We start from the raw sequence: 19611 nt of genomic DNA on the forward strand, positions 1-19611 counted from the left end.
TCCACGTCTTATCCAGGCCTCGCAGTGTCCTGTAAGTTTCAATAAGATTCCCCCCCCCTCATCCTTCTAAACTCCAACGAGTAGACCCAGAGTCCTCAACCGTTCCTCATATGACAAGTTCTTCATTCCAGGGATCATGCTTTTGAACCTCCTCTGGACCCTTTCCAAGGCCAGCACATCCTTCCTTATTGTGGCATTGGTAACATTCTTTTTTTTGTGGAGACAGATGAAATTACTTCAACCATGCCCTCTGCTTTCGTGAGATTTTCTTTTGTCCCTTATCAAACCCAGCTTTCTGCCTTGGGTGACTGCCTGTGTGGAGTTTGCATGTTCTCCCCATGTCTGCGTGGGTTTCCTCTGGGTACAGTGATTTCCTCAGTCCAAAGATGTGCAGGTTAGGTGAATTAGCCATGAACAATGCTCAAGGTTCTGGGCATAGGGGCCTAGGTAGAGTGTTTCTTTGGAGAGTCGGTGCAGACTCGATGGGCTGAATGGCCTCCTTCTGTATTGCATGGATTCTATGCTTAAGCTAAACTTTTTATTTGTTCTTGATATTTTGGCATTGTTGACCAGGCTAACATTTACTGCCTATCTATAATTGACCCTTGGCAGGTGATGGTGAGTTCTATCAAGTAGTTTGTGAGGCTACTTCAGGGAATAGTTAGAATGAACTATATTGCTGTGGGTCTGGAATCACGTGGTCCAGACTAGGTAAAGGTAACAAATGTCCTCCCCGAAAGGACATTCGTTAATCAAATGGGTTTTTGCAACAATCTTGACCAGACTAGGTAAAGGTAACAAATTCCCTCCCTTAAAAGTCATTAGTTGATCAAATGGGTTTTTGCAACAATCTCAAACTCATTAATAATTTTTATGTTGCTTTATGTGAGTACCCTATTATCAGTACCCTATTATTTTTACATATTTATGAAATTTGCTTACAAGTAATTAACTTTAATAAGTGATTAACTTGAAATTCAGTAGTATTGTCGTCAATTCTTTGATTCAGATGTGGTCGAACTACTGCAAAAAATGAGTTTGGTTTCCAAGTATTAATAGATTACTGTGAGGCAACAACACTTCCATTTTGTTATACTTTCTGTTGGGATACAAAGAAGAAATCAACAGATGTTTTTGAAGATTCTACATTTGTTTTATTTATATTAAATGATGCAAACTTTTTTTTCCAGAATAAGCCAGATTTGAATTTTAACCTTAAGCCATTATAGAAATACTTCAGATAATTTTATGTCCCTGTAGCTTTCAATGAATGAAGTTAATAATTTTTCTATTTGTTGTTTGATTATATACGTTTCAATATTAGTCTCAGCTGAGATTTGCATTTTTAATTAATCTTTTTTGTAGGACTTTTCCCTTAGGCCAAGATCAAATTCTTTTGCGAGGTGCTCAACTAAGAAACACTCAATGGGTTCATGGAATCGTGGTTTACACAGGACATGACACAAAACTCATGCAGGTATGTTTGAATGGTATTTTGCTGAAAATGTATTTTGTGAATTTTGGCTTGAATTATCAGTTTTCTCTTAGAAGTCTAGCATTGAAGGAGGAAATGATCAATGAATAAGATATTTTCTTTTCTGGAATCTCTTTATACTGTGTGTATGCAAAGTCTATGCTGAAAATGATGGATCTGAACCTTGTTCCCACTTCTGGCAATGTTGTTGTATAATGCTAATGCTGCCAAAAGGGATGCAAGGACATGGGGAGAGGGAGGAGATAGAAAGAGTGGTTCCACTATATTTTTTTCTCTCCCACGTGAAAAAAAATATTTTAGCCTCCATTTAGGGACCTGCCCAGGAGAGCAAGATTATGATGAATCTTTTAGCGAATTAACATCTGCCACCGTTTAATTGTGCAGTGGAGTTTGAATGTTTTTGAAATGAAATGAAATGAAAATCACTTATTGTCACAAGTAGGCTTCAAATGAAGTTACTGTGAAAAGCCCCTAGTTGCCACATTCCAGTGCCTGTTCGGGGAGGCTGGTATGGGAATTCCTTTTGTAGGATTCTTTATAGTAATAGGTATTTTTAAAGTTTCCGTGGTGTATTAATGGAAACTAAGGATGGGATTTACCGACTACCCTGCCGGGTGTTTTTCGAGAATGGCAATTGGAAATTGATTAGTGACAATTGGAGGTTGATGGAGGGAATGGGGAATTGTCCAATATAACTTCTTGAAACATTGCAACTATAAAATGACAAGGAGTACGAGAAGGTTATATTGAAGAAAAAAATGTTGAAGGCTTTTACAACTTCTGACGCTCCATCCTTTTTAAAATCTGACTATTCAATAAGGTATTCAATAAATCAAACCATTTCAAATAAAAAAATAGAAAATAATATAACTAAATGGGTCAGGCAGCATCTGTGGAGAATGAAGCAACATTAATGTTTCTGGCTGAAAATCTAAAAATTTGATTAGCTATTATTTCCATTTAACCATTCTACATCCTAACAGCTTGGAAATCGACTGGTAAATGTATCTAAATCTGCTGTTATGAAATCAGTGTGTTATGAAATCGGTGGTTATGTGTCACAGGTTCAAGAAGGTCGCCCACTTCCACCTTTGCATGGAGAATTATTAATAGCAATTAACTAATTGTTAGGGATGCTCAGGTTCCATGAAAGAATAAATAAAATCTTGTAAAAATGTAAACTAATTTCTGTCTGCTTTCTATTCATAAATATGCATTTATAGATGTGCTTCAACTGCTTTTCTAAATGCATATTTCTGTAAAGATCCATGAGATTTTGCTTGATGAAACGTGTCATTTAAAGTAGTATGAAATCATTGAGCAAGCTTAAATGTAGCAGAAATTCAAAGATACCTGTTGATGAAGTTTTATTTTGTAATTATTAAGATATGATTAAACGGAGTGATGTTGCTGAAGTATTACAAATAATTTTAAAAGACTACCCCACCACGATACTCTATTTACAAGAAAAGCTTACTATTTTCAGATATTTATAATACTATAATGGCAGACAGGTAATGGCAGACTAGGATAGATTGATGCCTTTCTTGTATTGCCAACCTTGAAGAGAACGTAGCAGAGTAGCTGATGTGTAGCCATGGTGGAATTTGAACCTGGATTCCCAGAGCATTACGCTGGTCTCCCGATTACTAGTCCAGTGACAATGTACCACTACCTCCCCAACGCCATGGCCCCATTTTACTCTCGGGCAGATATAAAAGATTACGGCAAGGACGTTAGCCCTTTTGTTCTGACTAATATTTATCTCTCATCACAATGGCAAAAACAAATGATCTGGTTATTATCACATTGCTATCTGTAGGAGCTTGCTGCGTGCAAATTGGTTGCACATTTTTTTACGTTGCAACAGTGACAACATTTTAAAGTAGTCCATTGGCTCTTAAGCACTTTGTCATTTGGTTGTTATGTAAGACGATATATAAGTTTGTTTTTTTCTAAACCTGTTTCTGAATAACTAGAAAAAATACTCGGAACCATTAGCTTGCCACATTGTTGTGTATATGTCAGTTTCTTTCAATTAAAAATAAATATTCAGAAGGCTTTATAATACTCTTTAAATTGTTCTTTCCAAAAGATCAGGTTAATTTTGAGGTCACCTCAAAGGCTTGTAAACAGTATCATCAGCAGCAACTCATAATGGTGATTAATTCAATCTGGGGGCATGGCTAGTGCAATGTTTTTTAAACTAGCACAAAAGGTCATGGAAATTTGAGCTGCACTGAATATAACTTGCATTTTTATTTTTTTTTGCACCGATTCTGCAATTTTTGGGAAAATTGAATAGAATATACCAGCTCAACTGAGCAGACTCCAGCCATACAATTTGTCAAATTTGATATCGGGGATGGATTTATAAAGAATTTAATTAATGGCAAATTAAATCTCTTGTAACGAGAGGTTGTCGGAGTGCATTTTTTTTTGGCTTTTGCATGAACTAAATGAGCTTTGTGATCTGTTTTGAAACCAAGGGTTAGTTATGAAACTTGAATGCAACAATTTATATTTATAATTTCCTGTAAATTATTTTGCAGAATACAACACGAGCTCCACTGAAATTATCAAATGTAGAACAAATCACGAATTTGCAAATCCTCTTATTATTTGGTCTTCTTCTCTTCATATCTTTGGTGTGTGCCATTGGTTCAACAATATGGACGAGCAGGCATGCTAAAGGAGACTGGTACCTCAACGACAGTGGTAAGAATCTAACAAAATGTACAAAACTGACCACTTTGGTTCTTTCTGACGTGATTGTAATACGCATTATCCGCTGGAAGTGGTATACTTTCACTGGCGTTTAGCAATAATATATTAGAACCATTGAACCATGTTGCGTCTGTTATTTTCACACTTCTCAAAGTTAGTAATTTACTAATTGGAGTTAATATGATTTGTTATTGCCTTTATTGATAAATTATCTGTGTTGGATGCAAAATTTGTTAATCAGCTGTTTATTATTTTTTGAAAGTGTTTCATTAATGACACTGTAGTTGGATGAATATCTTCGTGTGAATACTTTTGTATACCTGTATGATGAGCATGGTGCATCTTTGCTGCGAAACCACAAGACTAAGGGTGCCATTGTCCGATCATAATGATGCTGTTTCATTGCTACACCAGCGCTAAACATGTGTGGTGTAACATAGTTGTGGAGCACATTGAAATGAAGAGACGAGCGGCTTCTCCTTCCATAGAGTTTCTCTTCATCATTCCAGTGTCAAATTGGATTTCAGACTCTGGATACAGGCTGCTCTTAGATCAATGTAGGGGAAATAGTGTAAAGCAAACTACTTCTCCTTTGCACTGCACTGTAGTATAAATACATTCACAATGAAGCACCCATGTGAAGTTAAACCATATGTTCTGATAAATGTGTACGCTCCCAACTAGGACAACACGGATTTCATTAAAAAGACCATGACGGAAATCCCCAATATCGTCAAACACCAATTAACTGGGGGGCGCGGGGGGCGCATTGACAGACCTTTGGAGCCCTAGATGGCGAAAAAGACAGGCATTGTTAGGGAACTGGCAGTATTCTTGGAGCACATGGAGGCAGTGGACCCATGGCGGTTGCTACACCTGGTGAGAGAATTATCGTTCTTCTCGCCGATACACAAAGTATACACACGTATTGACTTCTTTGAAGTGGGAAAATCGATGCTCCCAGTAATAGTAAAGGTGGAATACTCCACGATGATAATCTCTGACCACACTCCACATTACATGGATGTGAGGTTGGAGACGGACCCTGCCCAACGCCCCATGTGGAGGCTGGACACAGGCCTCTTGGTCAACCAAGCATTTTGAGACCTTCTACCAGGTACTGTACACCTCTGAACTCCCAGATGGGGACGCAGGGATGAAACGGTTCCTCGATGGACTGAACATGTTAGTTGTGGGGGACGGTAGGCAAAGGGAGCTGGAAGCACCAATTGGACTGGGAGGAATCATGGCGAGCACCAGCAGGCGGGGAAGGTGCCGGGATCCGACGGGTTCCCGGCAGACTTCTATAAAATATTCACACCAGCCCTGGCCCCACATCTACGGGACATGTTCGCAGATTCACTGGCGAAAGGCCCTACCTCCAAGGCTAACACAGGACACTATATCACTGATACTAAAAAAAGACAAAGACCGCACGGAATGCAGATCATGCAGACCCATTTCGCTGCTCAATGTAGACGCGAAGATGCTCGCGAAAGTCCTGGATAAGTGACTGACACGCGCGTTCCAGAGGTGGACTTTGTCAAGTGTAGATCGTTAACTGAGAACATCAGACAGCTATTGAATGTAATAATGACCCCCATCTGGGAAGAAAACACCAGAGATGATCGACTCCCTGGAAGCACAAAAGGCGTTCGACAGAGTTGAGTGGAAGTACCTCATTGAGGTATTGGAGCGGTTTGGGCTGGGGACGGAGTGCACCTCATGGGTGAAAGTCATGTATAACGCCCCCGAGGTGTCGGACCAGCACTGCCAGTTCTGAATATTTGCAACAGTGTAGAGGCACAAGGCAGGGATGCCCACGGTCACTGCTCTTGTTCGCCCGGGGAGGGCACAGACGTTCAAGATGAATGTACTGCCAAGGTTCCTAGTCCTGTTCAGATCCATACTGAGTGTCATCCCCCAAGGCCAAATTCCAAGGGATAGACAAAATGATCATGGTTTTTGTGTGTGTTTATGGGGGGGGGAAGGAAAGAACCCAACCTTCCCCAAGCCTGCAAAGGAGTCAAAGTATGGGCGGCCTAGCCCTACCAAACCTGCAATGCTACCACCGGGCAGCCACAGCCGAGAGAGTGAGGGGATGCACACGAGAACCCAACATGGAATGGGTGAGGTTGCAGGAGTCCTCCTGCAAGTAAACAACCTTCCAACACCCTGCAAAAGCCGCACTCCCACCCCCCCGGCAAACTACACATCCTGCCCAGTGGGGGTAGCCACATTAAGGACATGGAACCAAATGAGACAGCGTTTTGGTTTAACCGAGATGTCCTCAGTGGCCCCATCTGTGGAATCACAAATTTCCACCAGCCATGCTCGACGCCACCTTCAAAAAAGGAGACGGAGGGGGGGGGAAAGTTCGCAGTCAGGGACTTACATAGGGGATCGACTCATGACCCGGGATGAACTTTTGGAAGATCTGGAGCTACCGACAGGACAGGAACTCCAGCACCTTCAAATCAACACTTTCTCCGTAAGGAAGGAGTGAGGTACCCTAGGGCCCTGCCAGCCACTTTACTGGAAGAGCTAAAAAAACACAGACAATAGAAAGAGGGAACTGTGGGGACAACTATTAACAATTTCTGGAAGGGGCAAGGACACCACTGGATGGAACTAGGCAGAAATGGGAGGACAAACTGTCATATGAGAGTACCTTTAGGAAGTAGGTGTTTATAAATAATATCTGTCGTGAGAGTACCTTTAAGAAATGGGGTTTATTACTGCAGTGATGTCAGAGTAGGTGGAGCTGGGCTGTCTGTCAGCTTTTTACTTTCGTTTTTGAGCAGGCTGCAGGGTGTGTTTTAGTTTCGTTTTCAGTGTTGGAGCTGAAGCCAGACAGAGCAGGTGTACTGTTTATAACTCTGCCATGAAAAGACTATCTCTTGATCATTTAGTGAATTCAGAATTAGAAATGTCCTCAGTAGTGAATGTAAACCTAATGTGCTTCTGGTAAAAGGTGTTTTAAGTCTAATGGATGTTAAAAGGAAAGCTTTAAAGGATTACTTAGTGTTGTATTCTTTGGGGGTTGTATTTGAATTGATGGTTGCTAAGATGTTCACTGTATGTTTCTAAAAGGTTAACTTGAGTTCATAGAATAAGCATTGTTTTGCTTTAAAAAATACTTTTCCATTTCTGCTGTACCACACCTGTAGAGTGGGCCGTGTGCTCCCCATTCCACAATCTATTAAACGTTGTGGGTCAGGTGAACTCCATGATACACTTTGGGGTTCTCTAAACCCTGGCCTATAACAAAACTCTGGACGGAGGTGGGTTGGAGACTCTGGAGCGAATCACTGAGCAGGGCCAACTCCACCTCCTGTGCCAGGCTAAGCATCATGCAGTTTAAAATGGTGCACAGAGCACACCTAACCAAAACCTGAATGAACAGGTTCTTCCTGGAGGTGGAGGATAAATGCGAACGATGCCAGGAAGGCCCAGCAAACCACACCCACATGTTCTGGGTCTGCTGCAGACTTGGTTTCTGGGCAGCCTTGTTCAAGGCAATGCCAAGTGGGGGGTGATGGAGCTGTGCCTGAGAGTGGCAGTCTTCGGGGTATCGGCCCAGCCACAACTACATATGGGGAAGAGGGCCGACGCCCTGGCTTTTGCTTCCTTAATCGCACGCCAAAGAATCCTACTCAGCTGGCGATCAGCAACACCATCCACAGCTGCAGACTGGCTGGCAGACCTGTCGGAATTTCTCCACCTGGATAAGATCTAGTACACTATCCGAGGGTCAAACGAGGGCTTCCACAAAGCGTGGGGGCTAGTCATCAGCTTATTCCAAGACCAGTTCGAAGCCAACAGTGACTAGGGAATGAGGGGAGGAGGGGGACGGGGACGGAGGAGAGCAGATAAAAACGCACCCAATGGAGAGGAGCAAACGGGGATGGGAAGTGGAAGCGAGGAGGGAACACATGGGAGTGGTAGAGAGAAACATGGCATGAAAGAATGGGTTGAACTGTTACAAAATATGAAATGAAAATCATTTATTGTCACAAGTAGGCTTCAAATGAAGTTACTGTGAAAAGCCCCTAGTCGCCACATTCCGGCGCCTGTCCAGGGAGGCTGGTACGGGAATTGAACCGTGCTGCTGGCCTGTCCTGGTCTGCTTTAAAAGCCAGCGATTTAGCCCAGTGTGCTAAACCAGCCCCATAATATAGCTCTCATCTTGGACTTGGCGGAATAAAGGTCTTCAGTGAATCCGCTGAAAGTGTTTGGGTCAGATACATTGCCATGATGTACTCATGCAGTGATATCCTGTCCTGAGATAATTGGCTGCCAACAATTCTGACGCACCTTTCCCTGAAGAGTTTCAGAAGGCAATAAACGTAGTCCCTGGTAACATTGGCTTTTGGTGTGAAGGTAACATGGATTTGGAAAGAAAGCAATTGCATGGGTTTGTTGTTATTCTGGGTTCGGAAAACCTAAGCTAGTTTCTGGTTTTCTTCTGTGACTTCCGATGGGCGATACTGTCTTTTCAATGTTTCATGATGGATCTGTCACTGCTGAGAACAAGTACCTGCCTGGATCCTGAAGTCATCACAAGTCTTAATGTCCTTACTTGCCACTGGTTGAACATTGAAGTGCAGGGACCACTACTTTCTCTTTCAGGCAGAGCAGAGGTGGATCAGGGCTTCCATCTGCCACTTCACCTTTAGCACAATTCATTCTCTGCTGACATGGATCATTTCAATGTTTCCCTCAGTAGATAATCAACATCAATAAAAAGCATTGGCGGCAGAAGGTATGACTTGGCAAGGGACGGCATAGGAAAATTCAGCCCATCATTTTGGAATGTGTATTATTTTTAGCTGGGTGGAAAACTTATGAACTTATTGCTCACAAATCACTAAAGTATCTCAATTTTAGAGCAAACGTTATGATCAGAGAATCAAATGTAGTCAACACAGCTACTTGCATTTGTAAAGAACCTTTAAAGTAGTTCAACATCTAAAGGCGTCTTAATATGTGTGTATGAGCATATTGATTGAATCAAAAGGGGGTGTATGAAGCAACAGCGGAGTTAAAGTGGGCAGGAAGGTACCATGACTGGATTGGTAGGCTCCTTGGGGCAGAAGCATAGTGGCCAATGATGGTGAAGCAGTGAGAGGGGTTGAAGAAGAGGCTGGTGTAAGAGGATTGCAAAATATAAGGCAAGAGGAAATCATTAAGGTTGATTGTAATTGATGACCGTTTTGAAGTCAATTAATTCAGTTTTGGTGACATTGGGAGAGGATAGAGCTGGTGTGAGTAAAGGACTACATTTAAGTTATAAAGAGAGGTTTAATAGGCTTGGTTGTTTTCTTTGGAGCAGAGAAGACTGAGGGGTTACAAGATTGAGGGGCATGGACAGGTTGGATAGGGATTAGCTGTTCCGCTTAGTTGAAGGGTCAGTTCCATGGGGACACAAAACCAAAGTGAGGGGTGGGAGGTTTACGGGGGATTTGAGGAAAATTTTACCCAGAGAGTGGTGACTGTCTAGAATGCACTGCCTGGGAAGGTGGTAGAGGTGGGATGCTTCACATCCTTTTAAAAAGTACCTGAATGAGTATTTGGCACGCTATAACATTCAAGGCTATGGCCAAGTGCTAGCAAATGGGATTAGGTGGGCAGGTCAGGGTCTTTCATGCATCAATGCGGACTCTATGAACCGAAGGGCCTCTTCTGCACTGTAGATTTCTGTGACTTTGTGTGGGTGACGATCGAGGCTGTAACATTTTCAATTACTTTAAACTTCTGTGGAGGTTTGAGGGAGGGGGATTAATTTTAGCTTTAAAACTGAAGATATGAATTGTTTAGTACCAAATCCATTATATCACAACTAATTTCATACAAACTCGATCACTTAAGCTATTTAATTATAGAAACTGGTTTTATTTATGTTGATATTGACAACCAAGTGTGGCACTGTATACTAATCAAAGCGTTTTGTCCTACTCTGTTCACGGACCTAATTTACTACTAAATCTGCTGTGGTGATCAAGTTAGTCCTGGCAATCTACAGTACGCTTTGGCCATGCTTTTCTTCTCCCTGTCTGTCATACTTCTATACGTATGATGTTGAGAGGAAAATTTAATTGTAAAATAATTAACGAGATATATCGTATCAGCCTTTTTATTGATGCTGAATCCCTACTGACTCTGAAAATATACAGATTTCCAAGACGTCGGGAGTAAAACAATATCACTGTTGAGCAGGTTGCAAGTCATGGACATCCGTTCTGTGTTCCACTTTGAAATTGTCTCTGAACTTCAGCCATCATTAATAGTTGCATGGTTTATAATATACACCAGATGTGTAGCTAAACCTTGCAATTTCCAGAAGATGTTTTAACTAATTCTAAAAAAAGTGGCCCCCTTCAATTTTGCTTATCAACGCTCAACATTTTGACCTGATCCAAGGAATAAAGCAAAATCAATTCCAATTCCTGTCTAGAAACTTGTTTGTAGATAGATCCTGGCCTAATATCAACAAAACATCATAGGGGCTGGTTTAGCACAGTGGGCTTAAGAGCTGGCTTTTAAAGCAGAACAAGGCCAGCAGCGTGGGTTCAATTCCCGTACCAGCCTCCCCAAACGGGCGCCGGAATGTAGCGGCGAGGGGCTTTTCACAGTAACTTCATTTGAATCCTATAATCGATTTTTATTTTATTTCATTTCATTTTGGAAATAGATGTTTCCTGTCATGTATTTCTCCTAGGTGCTTTCATTACTGAAGGAGAATAACCATTCTCAAATATTTGAACAAATTAGGTTATGGTACATCATAAAGAGCTTTTTAAAATATATTTTTATTCCCCTTTTTCACATTTTTCTCCCAAATGTACACCCACCAGCAATAAACAATAATCAGTAACAAATATGTCAATCCCCATATCAATAGCAACGATCCCATCCTCCCACCAAACCCCAAACATTAGCCCGCATGTTCACATAAACAAATGACAAAAAGGAATCAGGAATCACCCATGGTCACCATTTACACACACAGCCCCCCTCCCCCCCCCACCCGCCTCAACTAATGTTTGATTTTGTCCACTTCTTGGAAGTGCATAATGAATAATGACCATGAATTGTAGACCCCCTCCATCCTTCCCCTCAGTTCTAACTTAACCTTCTCAAAAGTCAAGAATTCCAACAGGTCCCCCCTCCACGCCAGGGCACAGAGTGGACAGGTTGCTCTCCAACCTACCAGGATCCGCCTTCGGGCGATCAATGAGGCAAAGTCTACAACATTTGCCTCCGCACCCGTTTCTAACCCTGGCTGGTCCGACACCCCGAATGTGGCCTCCCGTGTGCCCGGGTCCAGCTTCACGTGCACCACTTTAGAAATGACCCGAAAAACCTTCTTCCAGTAATCCTCTAGCTTTGGGCAGGACCAAAACATATGAATGTGATTAGCGACCCCCCCCCCCACCCCCGCAACGTTAACACGCATCTTCTACTCCTTCAAAGAATTGGCTCATCCTCGCCCTCGTGAGGTGTGCTCTGTATACCACCGTCAGCTGTATCAGCCCCAACCTCGCGGGCGAGGTGGAGGCATTCACTCTCTGGAGCACCTCACAGCAGAACCCCTCCTCCATATCCTCTCCCAACTTTTCCTCCCACTTTGCTTTGATCCATTCCAGTGGTCCCTTCTCCTCTTCCAAAATAGCTCCGTAAACCGCCGACACTATCCCCCTCTCTAGTCCCCCTGTTGTCAGCACCTCCTCCAGCAATGTGGAGGGAAACTCTGTCCTTTCTGGCAAAATCCCGAACCTGCATGTATCTAAACATTTCCCCCTGCTCCAGCCCATACTTCGCTTCCAGCTCCTTCAATCCTGCAAACCGACACCTAAGAAATAAATCTTTTAGTGTCTTAATCCCCTTCTCCTCCTATTTCCAATAATTTCCATCCCACTTCCCTGGCTCAAATCTGTGGTTCCCCCAAATTGGCATTTCCCTTGACCCTGCCCCCAACCCGAAGTGTTGACGAAGCAGTCTCCAAATTCTCAATGAAGCTATTATTAACGGACTCCCTAAGTCTTTCCCTGGGGCCATTGGGAGAGGCACTGTTGCTAGTGCACAAACTCTCCTCCATTCTGACCCACTGGGAATCAACCCCTCTGACCCACCTTCTCCATATTTGCCAACCAGTTGTAATGCATTAGGTTTGGAAGACCCAAACCCCCTGCCTGCCTTCCCCTCTGTAGCAGCACTTTTCGAACTCTGGCCACCTTCCCTCCCCATATGAACAAAGTAATCCTTCCCTCAATCTCTCTGAAAAAAGCCTTTGGCAGGAAAATTGGCAGGCATTGGAAAATAAACAGAAATCGCGGCAACACGTTCATTTTAACCGCCTGTACCCGACCCACCAGTGACAGAGGGAGACCATCCCACCTTGCCAGATCAGCTTTCACTCTCCCCACCAAACTAGAAATGTTGTACCTGCGGAACCCCCCCCCAATCCCGGGCAACCTGCACCCCCAGGTGCCTAAAGTGAGTCCCTGCCCTACGGAATGACAGCTCCCCTCACCCCTGCCCCCACCCACGGGCGAGACACCACAAAATACTCACTCTTGTCGAGATTTAGTTTGTACCCCGAGAAAGACCTGAAGCGGCTCCAATAGTCTCCCTATCGACTCTCGATTCCGACACGTATAACAGCAAGTCATCAGCATATAAGGACATCCTATGCTCTATCACCCCCGCACTATTCCTTTCCATACCCCTTTCCATACTCAATCGCGAGTGCAAACAGCAGGAGGGGAACATAGGACATCCCTGCCTAGTCCCACAGTGGAGAGAAAAGTATCTCGAGCTGATGTTTGTGCGGACACTCTCCCTCGGCTCCTTATATGGTAGCTTTACCCAGTTCACAAATCTTGGTCCAATCCCAAGCAGCTCCAGAACTGCCATCAAGTAGGCCCCATTCTACCCGGGGCTTCAAAGGCCCTCTCGGTGTCCAATGCCACAACCACCTCTGTTTCCTTCCCCTCCGCCAGTGCCATAACCACGTTCAATACTCTTCTATTGTTTGAAAAGAGCTGCCTCACTCTCTCAAAACCCGTCTGGTGTTCACCAATCCTTCGGGAGGCACTCCTCCAACCTACCCGCCAGTACCTTCGCCAATACTTTTGTGTCCACATTTAAAAGTGATATGGGCCTGTACAACCCACACTCCATCGGGTCCTTATCTTTTTTTAACAACAGTGAAATCGATACCTGCCCCAAGGTTTGTGGCAACACCCCCTTCCCTATCGCCTCTTCAAACATCTCCACCATCAGGGGTGCCAGCTTATCCTTGAATTTTTTATAATATTCCACTGGAAACCCATCCGGCCCTGCCACCTTCCCCGACTGCATCCTCCCAATCGCATCTTTTATTTCCTGCTCCACTATCACTCCTTCTAATGTAGCCCTGTCTCCCTCCCCTAACCTCGGGTACTCCAACTAATCTAGAAATTCCTGCATCTCCCGGTTTCCCCAGGTTGCTCTGATCTGTACAATCTCCCATAACATTCCTCAAAGACCTTGTTAATCAGATCCGGAGCCACCACCAACATCCCTGCCCTGTCCCTCACCTGAACAATTTCTGAACAACGCTGCCTCCCTCCGGAGCTGACCTGCCTTATCTCCATGCTCGTAAACTGCACCCCTTGCTCATCTCAGTTGGCGCTCCACCTTCCTGGTAGATAGTTGGTCAAAGCTCACCTGTAGTTCCTTCCTCTTTTCCAACTTCGCTGGGTCCCCATTTTCTGCATAACTCCTATCTACCTCCAACATCTCATCTATTACCGTTTGTCACTCCAACCTCCTCTTTGTCCTCCCTGGCCTTAAACGAGATCACCTCACAACCGCCTTTAGAGCCTCCCAGACAACTGCCTTTGACACTTCGCCCATAGAGTTGAAACCTACATATTCCTTAATTACCTTTTCAATTTTGGCACAGAACCTTTTGGTTTCCCCCAAAAGACCCACATCTAATTTTCACCCCTTCTGCACTACCCCCTCCTCCAGTACCATATCCACCCAATGCGGATCATGATCTGATCCTGCAATTGCCATGTATTCCGATCCCTTAACCCCAGCCAGCAACGCCTTCAGTTCGTGTGTGTCCAAGTTGGGGTTGGCCCCAAACACCTTTTTTGTGAATCCCACATCATCCCAATTGAGGCCGTATAAACTTAACAACGCCACTAACCTCCCCTCCAGTGCCCCTGTCACAATCGCATATCTACCACCACATTCTCCATCTGGAAACGTACTCTTTAACTGACCATTACCGCTATCCCTCCAGCTCTTCCGTCAAATCCAGAGTGAAACACCTGACTAGCCCAGCCCTTTTTAAGTCTCACCTGGTCCTTCATCTTCAAGTGAGTCTCCTGCAGCATTGCTACATCGGCTGTCAAACTTTTAAGACGCGCCAGCACTCTTGACCGGATCTCCTAACTCCCTCACGTTCGACGTGACTATCATAACTGAGGGTCTCTCACCCCCCCCCCCCCCCAACCCTTCGTATCCACCATCATCATACCACTGGGCCCTGCCCCATGTGCCTGACTCGCCCCTATCCATTGTTAACATCAAACCTCTTTTACCCCCCCTCCCAAAACCCCCCTACATTTCCTCTCAAAAAAAACATCTCCCAGCATCGATTCCCCCCCCCCCCCCCCCCCCCCCCCCCCCCCACTTGCCTCGTAGGCCCATCGAAACCTGCTGCTATCCAGGCTCCAATGTCTGCAGCCCTCCTCTCACCTCACCTCCGTTCACTAGCTGACTTTAGTTAGCTCGCGCAGGTGGCTCCCCCCACCAAGATATACCGTCCCCTCCCACCAAGTCCCAGAGAAAGAAAAAACAAAACCAACAATCCAACCCATACAATTCACTAAAATAAGATATAACCGTCGCAACACAGAATGCCAATCAACCCAACCAGTAACTTGAACTCTGTAACAATGTGAAGTGAAGTAAATTACAATACACGTCAATGAAAAGAAAGCTATAGCATTTATGCATTTTCCAGCTCCCCAAACACAGTCCACAGTCTCTCTTCCAGCTCCGCTCCTCGCGTCTGTCCCAAGCCTTCTGCCCTCACGAACGCCTCAGCTGCCTCCGCTGTCGCGAAATAAGTCTTTGGTGTCATACGTCACCCTCCGCTTCGCTGGGTATACTATACCAAATCGCACCCCCTTGTTGTACAGTGCCACCTTCACTCGCCCGAACGCCGCTCATCTTTTTTCCAACTCCACTGTCATGCCCTGGTAGATCCGAACTCTAGCACTATCCCACTGCACCTCATGCTTCTGCTTCACCCAGCTTAACACCTTCTCCTTCATGCAGTACTTGTGGAAGCAGATAATTACTGCTCTTGATGGCTCTTTCGCTTTGGGCTTCGGCCTTAATGACCGATGAGCTCGATCCAGCTCGGACCGGGAGGGGTTCTCACCCTCCCCCATCAACTCCGCCAACCTCTTAGCGAAGTACTCTGTTGGCCCGACGCTTCAGCTCCAGCTACCCGACACCCGCGCGGGGTTCCTCACCAGTTTTCAAACCGACCCTGCTTGATGCCTGGGACGGTCCCAAAGGCCAACAACAATTGGGGGGGGGGGGGGGGGGGGGGGGAAGAGAGCAAAGAATCGGGGAAACCCCCGAAAGCGCAGCAAATAGTTACCACTGGCGGGTGCTCCTCTTGATGCGGCCGACCTGCTCGCAAACGCCGCCAGAAGTCCCATCATAAAGAGCTTAATATGTTTTTTTCTTTGTTCAAAATCCTCCATTTACATTTTGATCTTAGTTATGATGTTGTGGATAAAGTACTAAGCAGAGAATACTTACTACGCAACAAGTGGAATCAGTTTACCTAAAATTTCTCCAGTGCTTTCATAGATTCTAAGGGTGCATTCCCCAAATCTGCACTTGTCGCAGACAAAATGGTGGCTGTTTTCCAAAATGTTGTCATTTTTCAAGATGCTTTGGACTCTGGCAGGGTTCCTACAGATTGGAGGGTAGCTAATATAACCCCTCAATTAAAAAAAAAGAGGTAGAGAGAAAACAGGAAACTATAGTAAGCATAACTTTGGTAGTAGGAAAATTGCTAGAGTCCATTATCAAGGATTTCATAACACAGCATTTCATAGAATTTACAGTGCAAAAGGAGGCCATTTGGCCCATCGAGCCTGCACCGGCCCTTGAAAAGAGCACCCTACCCAAGCCCCCCCCCCCCACCTTTTTGGACACTAAGGGCAATTTAGCACGGCCAATCCACCTAACCTTCACATCTTTGGACTGTGGGAGGAAACCACAGCACCCGGAGGAAACCCACGCAGACACGGGGAGAATGTGCAGACTCTGCACAGACAGTGACCCAAGCTGGGAATTGAACCTGGGACCCTGGAGCAGTGAAGCATTATGCTACCGTGCTGCCCGAGGAAAGCAGAGGTATATAATCAGACAAAGTCAGCATGCATTTACGAAAGAGAAATCGTGCTTGGCCAGTTCACTGGAATTCGTTTGACGATGTAACTAGTAGAGTTGACCAGGGAGATCAGGTGGATGTTTAGACTTTCAGAAGGCTTCCGACAAGGTCTCACATAGCAGATAACAATGTAAAATTAAAACGCATGGGATTGCGGGTAATGTCTTGAGATGGATTGAAAGCTGATTAACAGACAGGAAGCAAAATGTTGGTAGAAAAAAGTTTTTTCTGATTGGCAGGCAGTGACCAGTGGGGTACTGCCAGGTGATTTAGATGAGGGAACTAAATGCATTGTCTCCAAATTTGCAGATAATACAAGTTGGGTGGGAATGTGAGCTGTGAAGAGGATGCTGAAATGCTTCAGGGGGATTTGGACAGGCTGAGTGAGTGGGCATATGGCAGATGCAATATAATGTGAATAGATGTGAGATTATCCACTTTGGTAGCAAAAATAGGAAGACAGATTGTTATTTGAATGGGTGTAAATTGAGAGCGGTGGATACTCATCGAGACCTTGGTGTCCTCATGCATCAGTCACTGAAAGTAAGCACACAGGTACAGCAGGCTGTAAAGAAGGCAAATAGTATGTTGTCCTTCATAGTAAGAGAATTTGAGTATGTGAATAGGATTGTTGTACTGTAATTGGATAGGGCATTGTTGAGGCCACACCTAGAGTATTGTGTGCAGTTTTGGTGTCCTTATCTATGGAGTGATGTTCTTGCTATGGTGGGAATGCAGCGAAGGTTTACCAGGCTGATTCCTGGGATAGTGGGACTGTCATATGAGGCATGACTAAGTCAGTTAGGAATTTTTCATCGTAGTTTAGAAGAGTGAGAGGGGATCTCATATTAAAATTCTAACAGGATCAGACGGGGTAGATTCAGAAACAATATTCCTGATGGTGGGGGAGTCCAGAACTAGGGGTCGTAGATTAAGAATAAAGGGTAAACGTTTTGGGACTGAGGCGAGAACTTTCTTCACCCAGAGAATGGTGAACCTGTGGAATTCACTACCACAAAAGTGGTTGAGGCCAAAACATTGTATAATTTCATGAAGGAAATAGATGCAGCTCTTGGGGCTAAAGGGTTCAAGGGATCCCACAACCCCAAAAGAGGTGCAGGGTAAATGGAATTAGCCACGCTAAATTGCCACTTGATTGGAAAAAAAAAAGAATTGGGTACTCTAAATTTATTTTTAAAAAAGAAAGGGGGAAAAAAACAGGGATCAAGGGATATGGGGGGAGGGCGGGTATTGAACTTGATGAATAGCCGTGAGCATAATGAATGGTGGAGCAAGCTCAAAGGGCTGAGTTGCCTCCTTCTGCTTCTATTTTCTATGTATTCATGTCTCCATTATTATAATTTCAATAGAATATTTTATTCCAATTTTTGTTTTACTGTGCTTTAGTACACTGACGTGAATATCATTGCAATACCTTGTTAGGTCACAGCATCACAAAAGACAATGTGCTAAAACCTTTTTAGTACCTTCAGCAAAAAATGAATTGTACTTCTCGAAAATTTAAATTAGATTTAAAGGCAGAAAAGCAGGAAGATTGTCTCGGCAGGATCACCTTGTCTCCCGAGATCATCATATGTTTTTTTCACTTGTCAGCAAATCGCTGAATAGCTCCTTCCCCACTCGTCAGATTCGAATATTAGCAAGGCAAAACTTGACTTCTTCATCCGCACATATTAACATTGCTTCCTGGAATCACTTGGTGAGAAGTGGCAATAGGTCCGTTGCAGCTGTGCTAATGGATCTGAAATACAAAAATGAAGGGAAGGGAACTAGCAGAAGCCTCCAATCTTGACCTCATGCACTTAAATTTTGGAGAACTTATTCTTTGCCGAAGCTTACAAAAGTTTAACTACTGCCTCCATCAGTGTTTTAGCTCTTTTCAAGTCTCATGCAACCTCAGTGTTGCTATAATTATGCATGCTGCAGTATCTCACCATTTGCTCTTTGGCCCTGGTAAACTCCGTCTTGATGCAGTGATATCTACCAAGCATGGACAGTAAATGGCAGTCCAGGTAAATTAGTTATGGTTAAGAGGAGCAGAGAGAAATCCCAACATGCTGCTGCCCCACTTATTGAGGGAATTGTGCACTTGAAGTAAAGACGTGTTGGATATTGCAGTTGGCAACAGTGGAAAATTTTCCAGACTATCTGCTGTAACCAGTGACATTTGCAGTATTATGGGCCAGGGTTTAGAGAACACCAAAGTATATCGGGGAGTTCACCGGACCCACAAATTTTAATAGATTTTGAGTTTGGGGAGCACGAGGGCCCACTTTACAGATGTGATGCAACAGAGAACTAAAGTATTTTAAAACAAAAACAATGTTTATTCTATGAATCCAGTTAACATTTTATAAACACACAGTAGACATCTTATCAACTACCAACACTGATAAACCCCCAAAAGGATACAGTACTCTATAGGTAACCCTTAGTCACTTTCCTAACAACATCCATAAGCCAAAATACTTTTTAACAAAGACAGTAGGTTTGAATTCTCCACAGAACAGTTATCACTTTTCAATCATCAAGTGATCTAAACACCTTGTTTAACATACAGTAGTGAGATAAAAGGGAAACTTAGAAACATTTTTAATTTACAAAAATCTTTTCAACAAAAGGCGACATCAATTTTCTTATGAGGTAACATTCTTGATGCTTTTAAAATATCATTTTTTCAGAGCCAAGGATGTTGTACTTCATTAATTATCACTTGTGTTGTTTAAAAAAGCAACTACCCCCGACATTTCTAACAGTTTTTTATGCGAGCCTAGTGGGTAATTATCTCAAATTCATGCCATTAACTGATTTCAATGCCACCTCCATTGGTGAGGACTACACTGAGCAACCTGTGGAAGAACAGCTTCTATCTAACAGTTTCTAGGTTTCC

At 43.8% G+C, this 19611-nt stretch overlaps 1 protein-coding gene across 4 annotated transcripts in view; it reads left to right on the forward strand.

The window, feature by feature from the left end:
• Positions 1 to 19611, forward strand: part of atp8a1 (ATPase phospholipid transporting 8A1) — a 433224-nt gene that overhangs the window by 152076 nt on the left and 261537 nt on the right. For all 4 annotated transcript variants that reach the window (XM_038791303.1, XM_038791304.1, XM_038791307.1 and 1 more), the window contains 2 exons: positions 1366 to 1477; positions 4048 to 4213. In XM_038791303.1, coding sequence (XP_038647231.1) covers positions 1366 to 1477; positions 4048 to 4213 — 278 coding nt within the window. The remainder of the gene's footprint in view (positions 1 to 1365; positions 1478 to 4047; positions 4214 to 19611) is intronic.

This window comes from Scyliorhinus canicula, chromosome 3 (genome assembly GCF_902713615.1).
Source record: "Scyliorhinus canicula chromosome 3, sScyCan1.1, whole genome shotgun sequence".
NCBI lineage: Eukaryota > Metazoa > Chordata > Chondrichthyes > Carcharhiniformes > Scyliorhinidae > Scyliorhinus > Scyliorhinus canicula.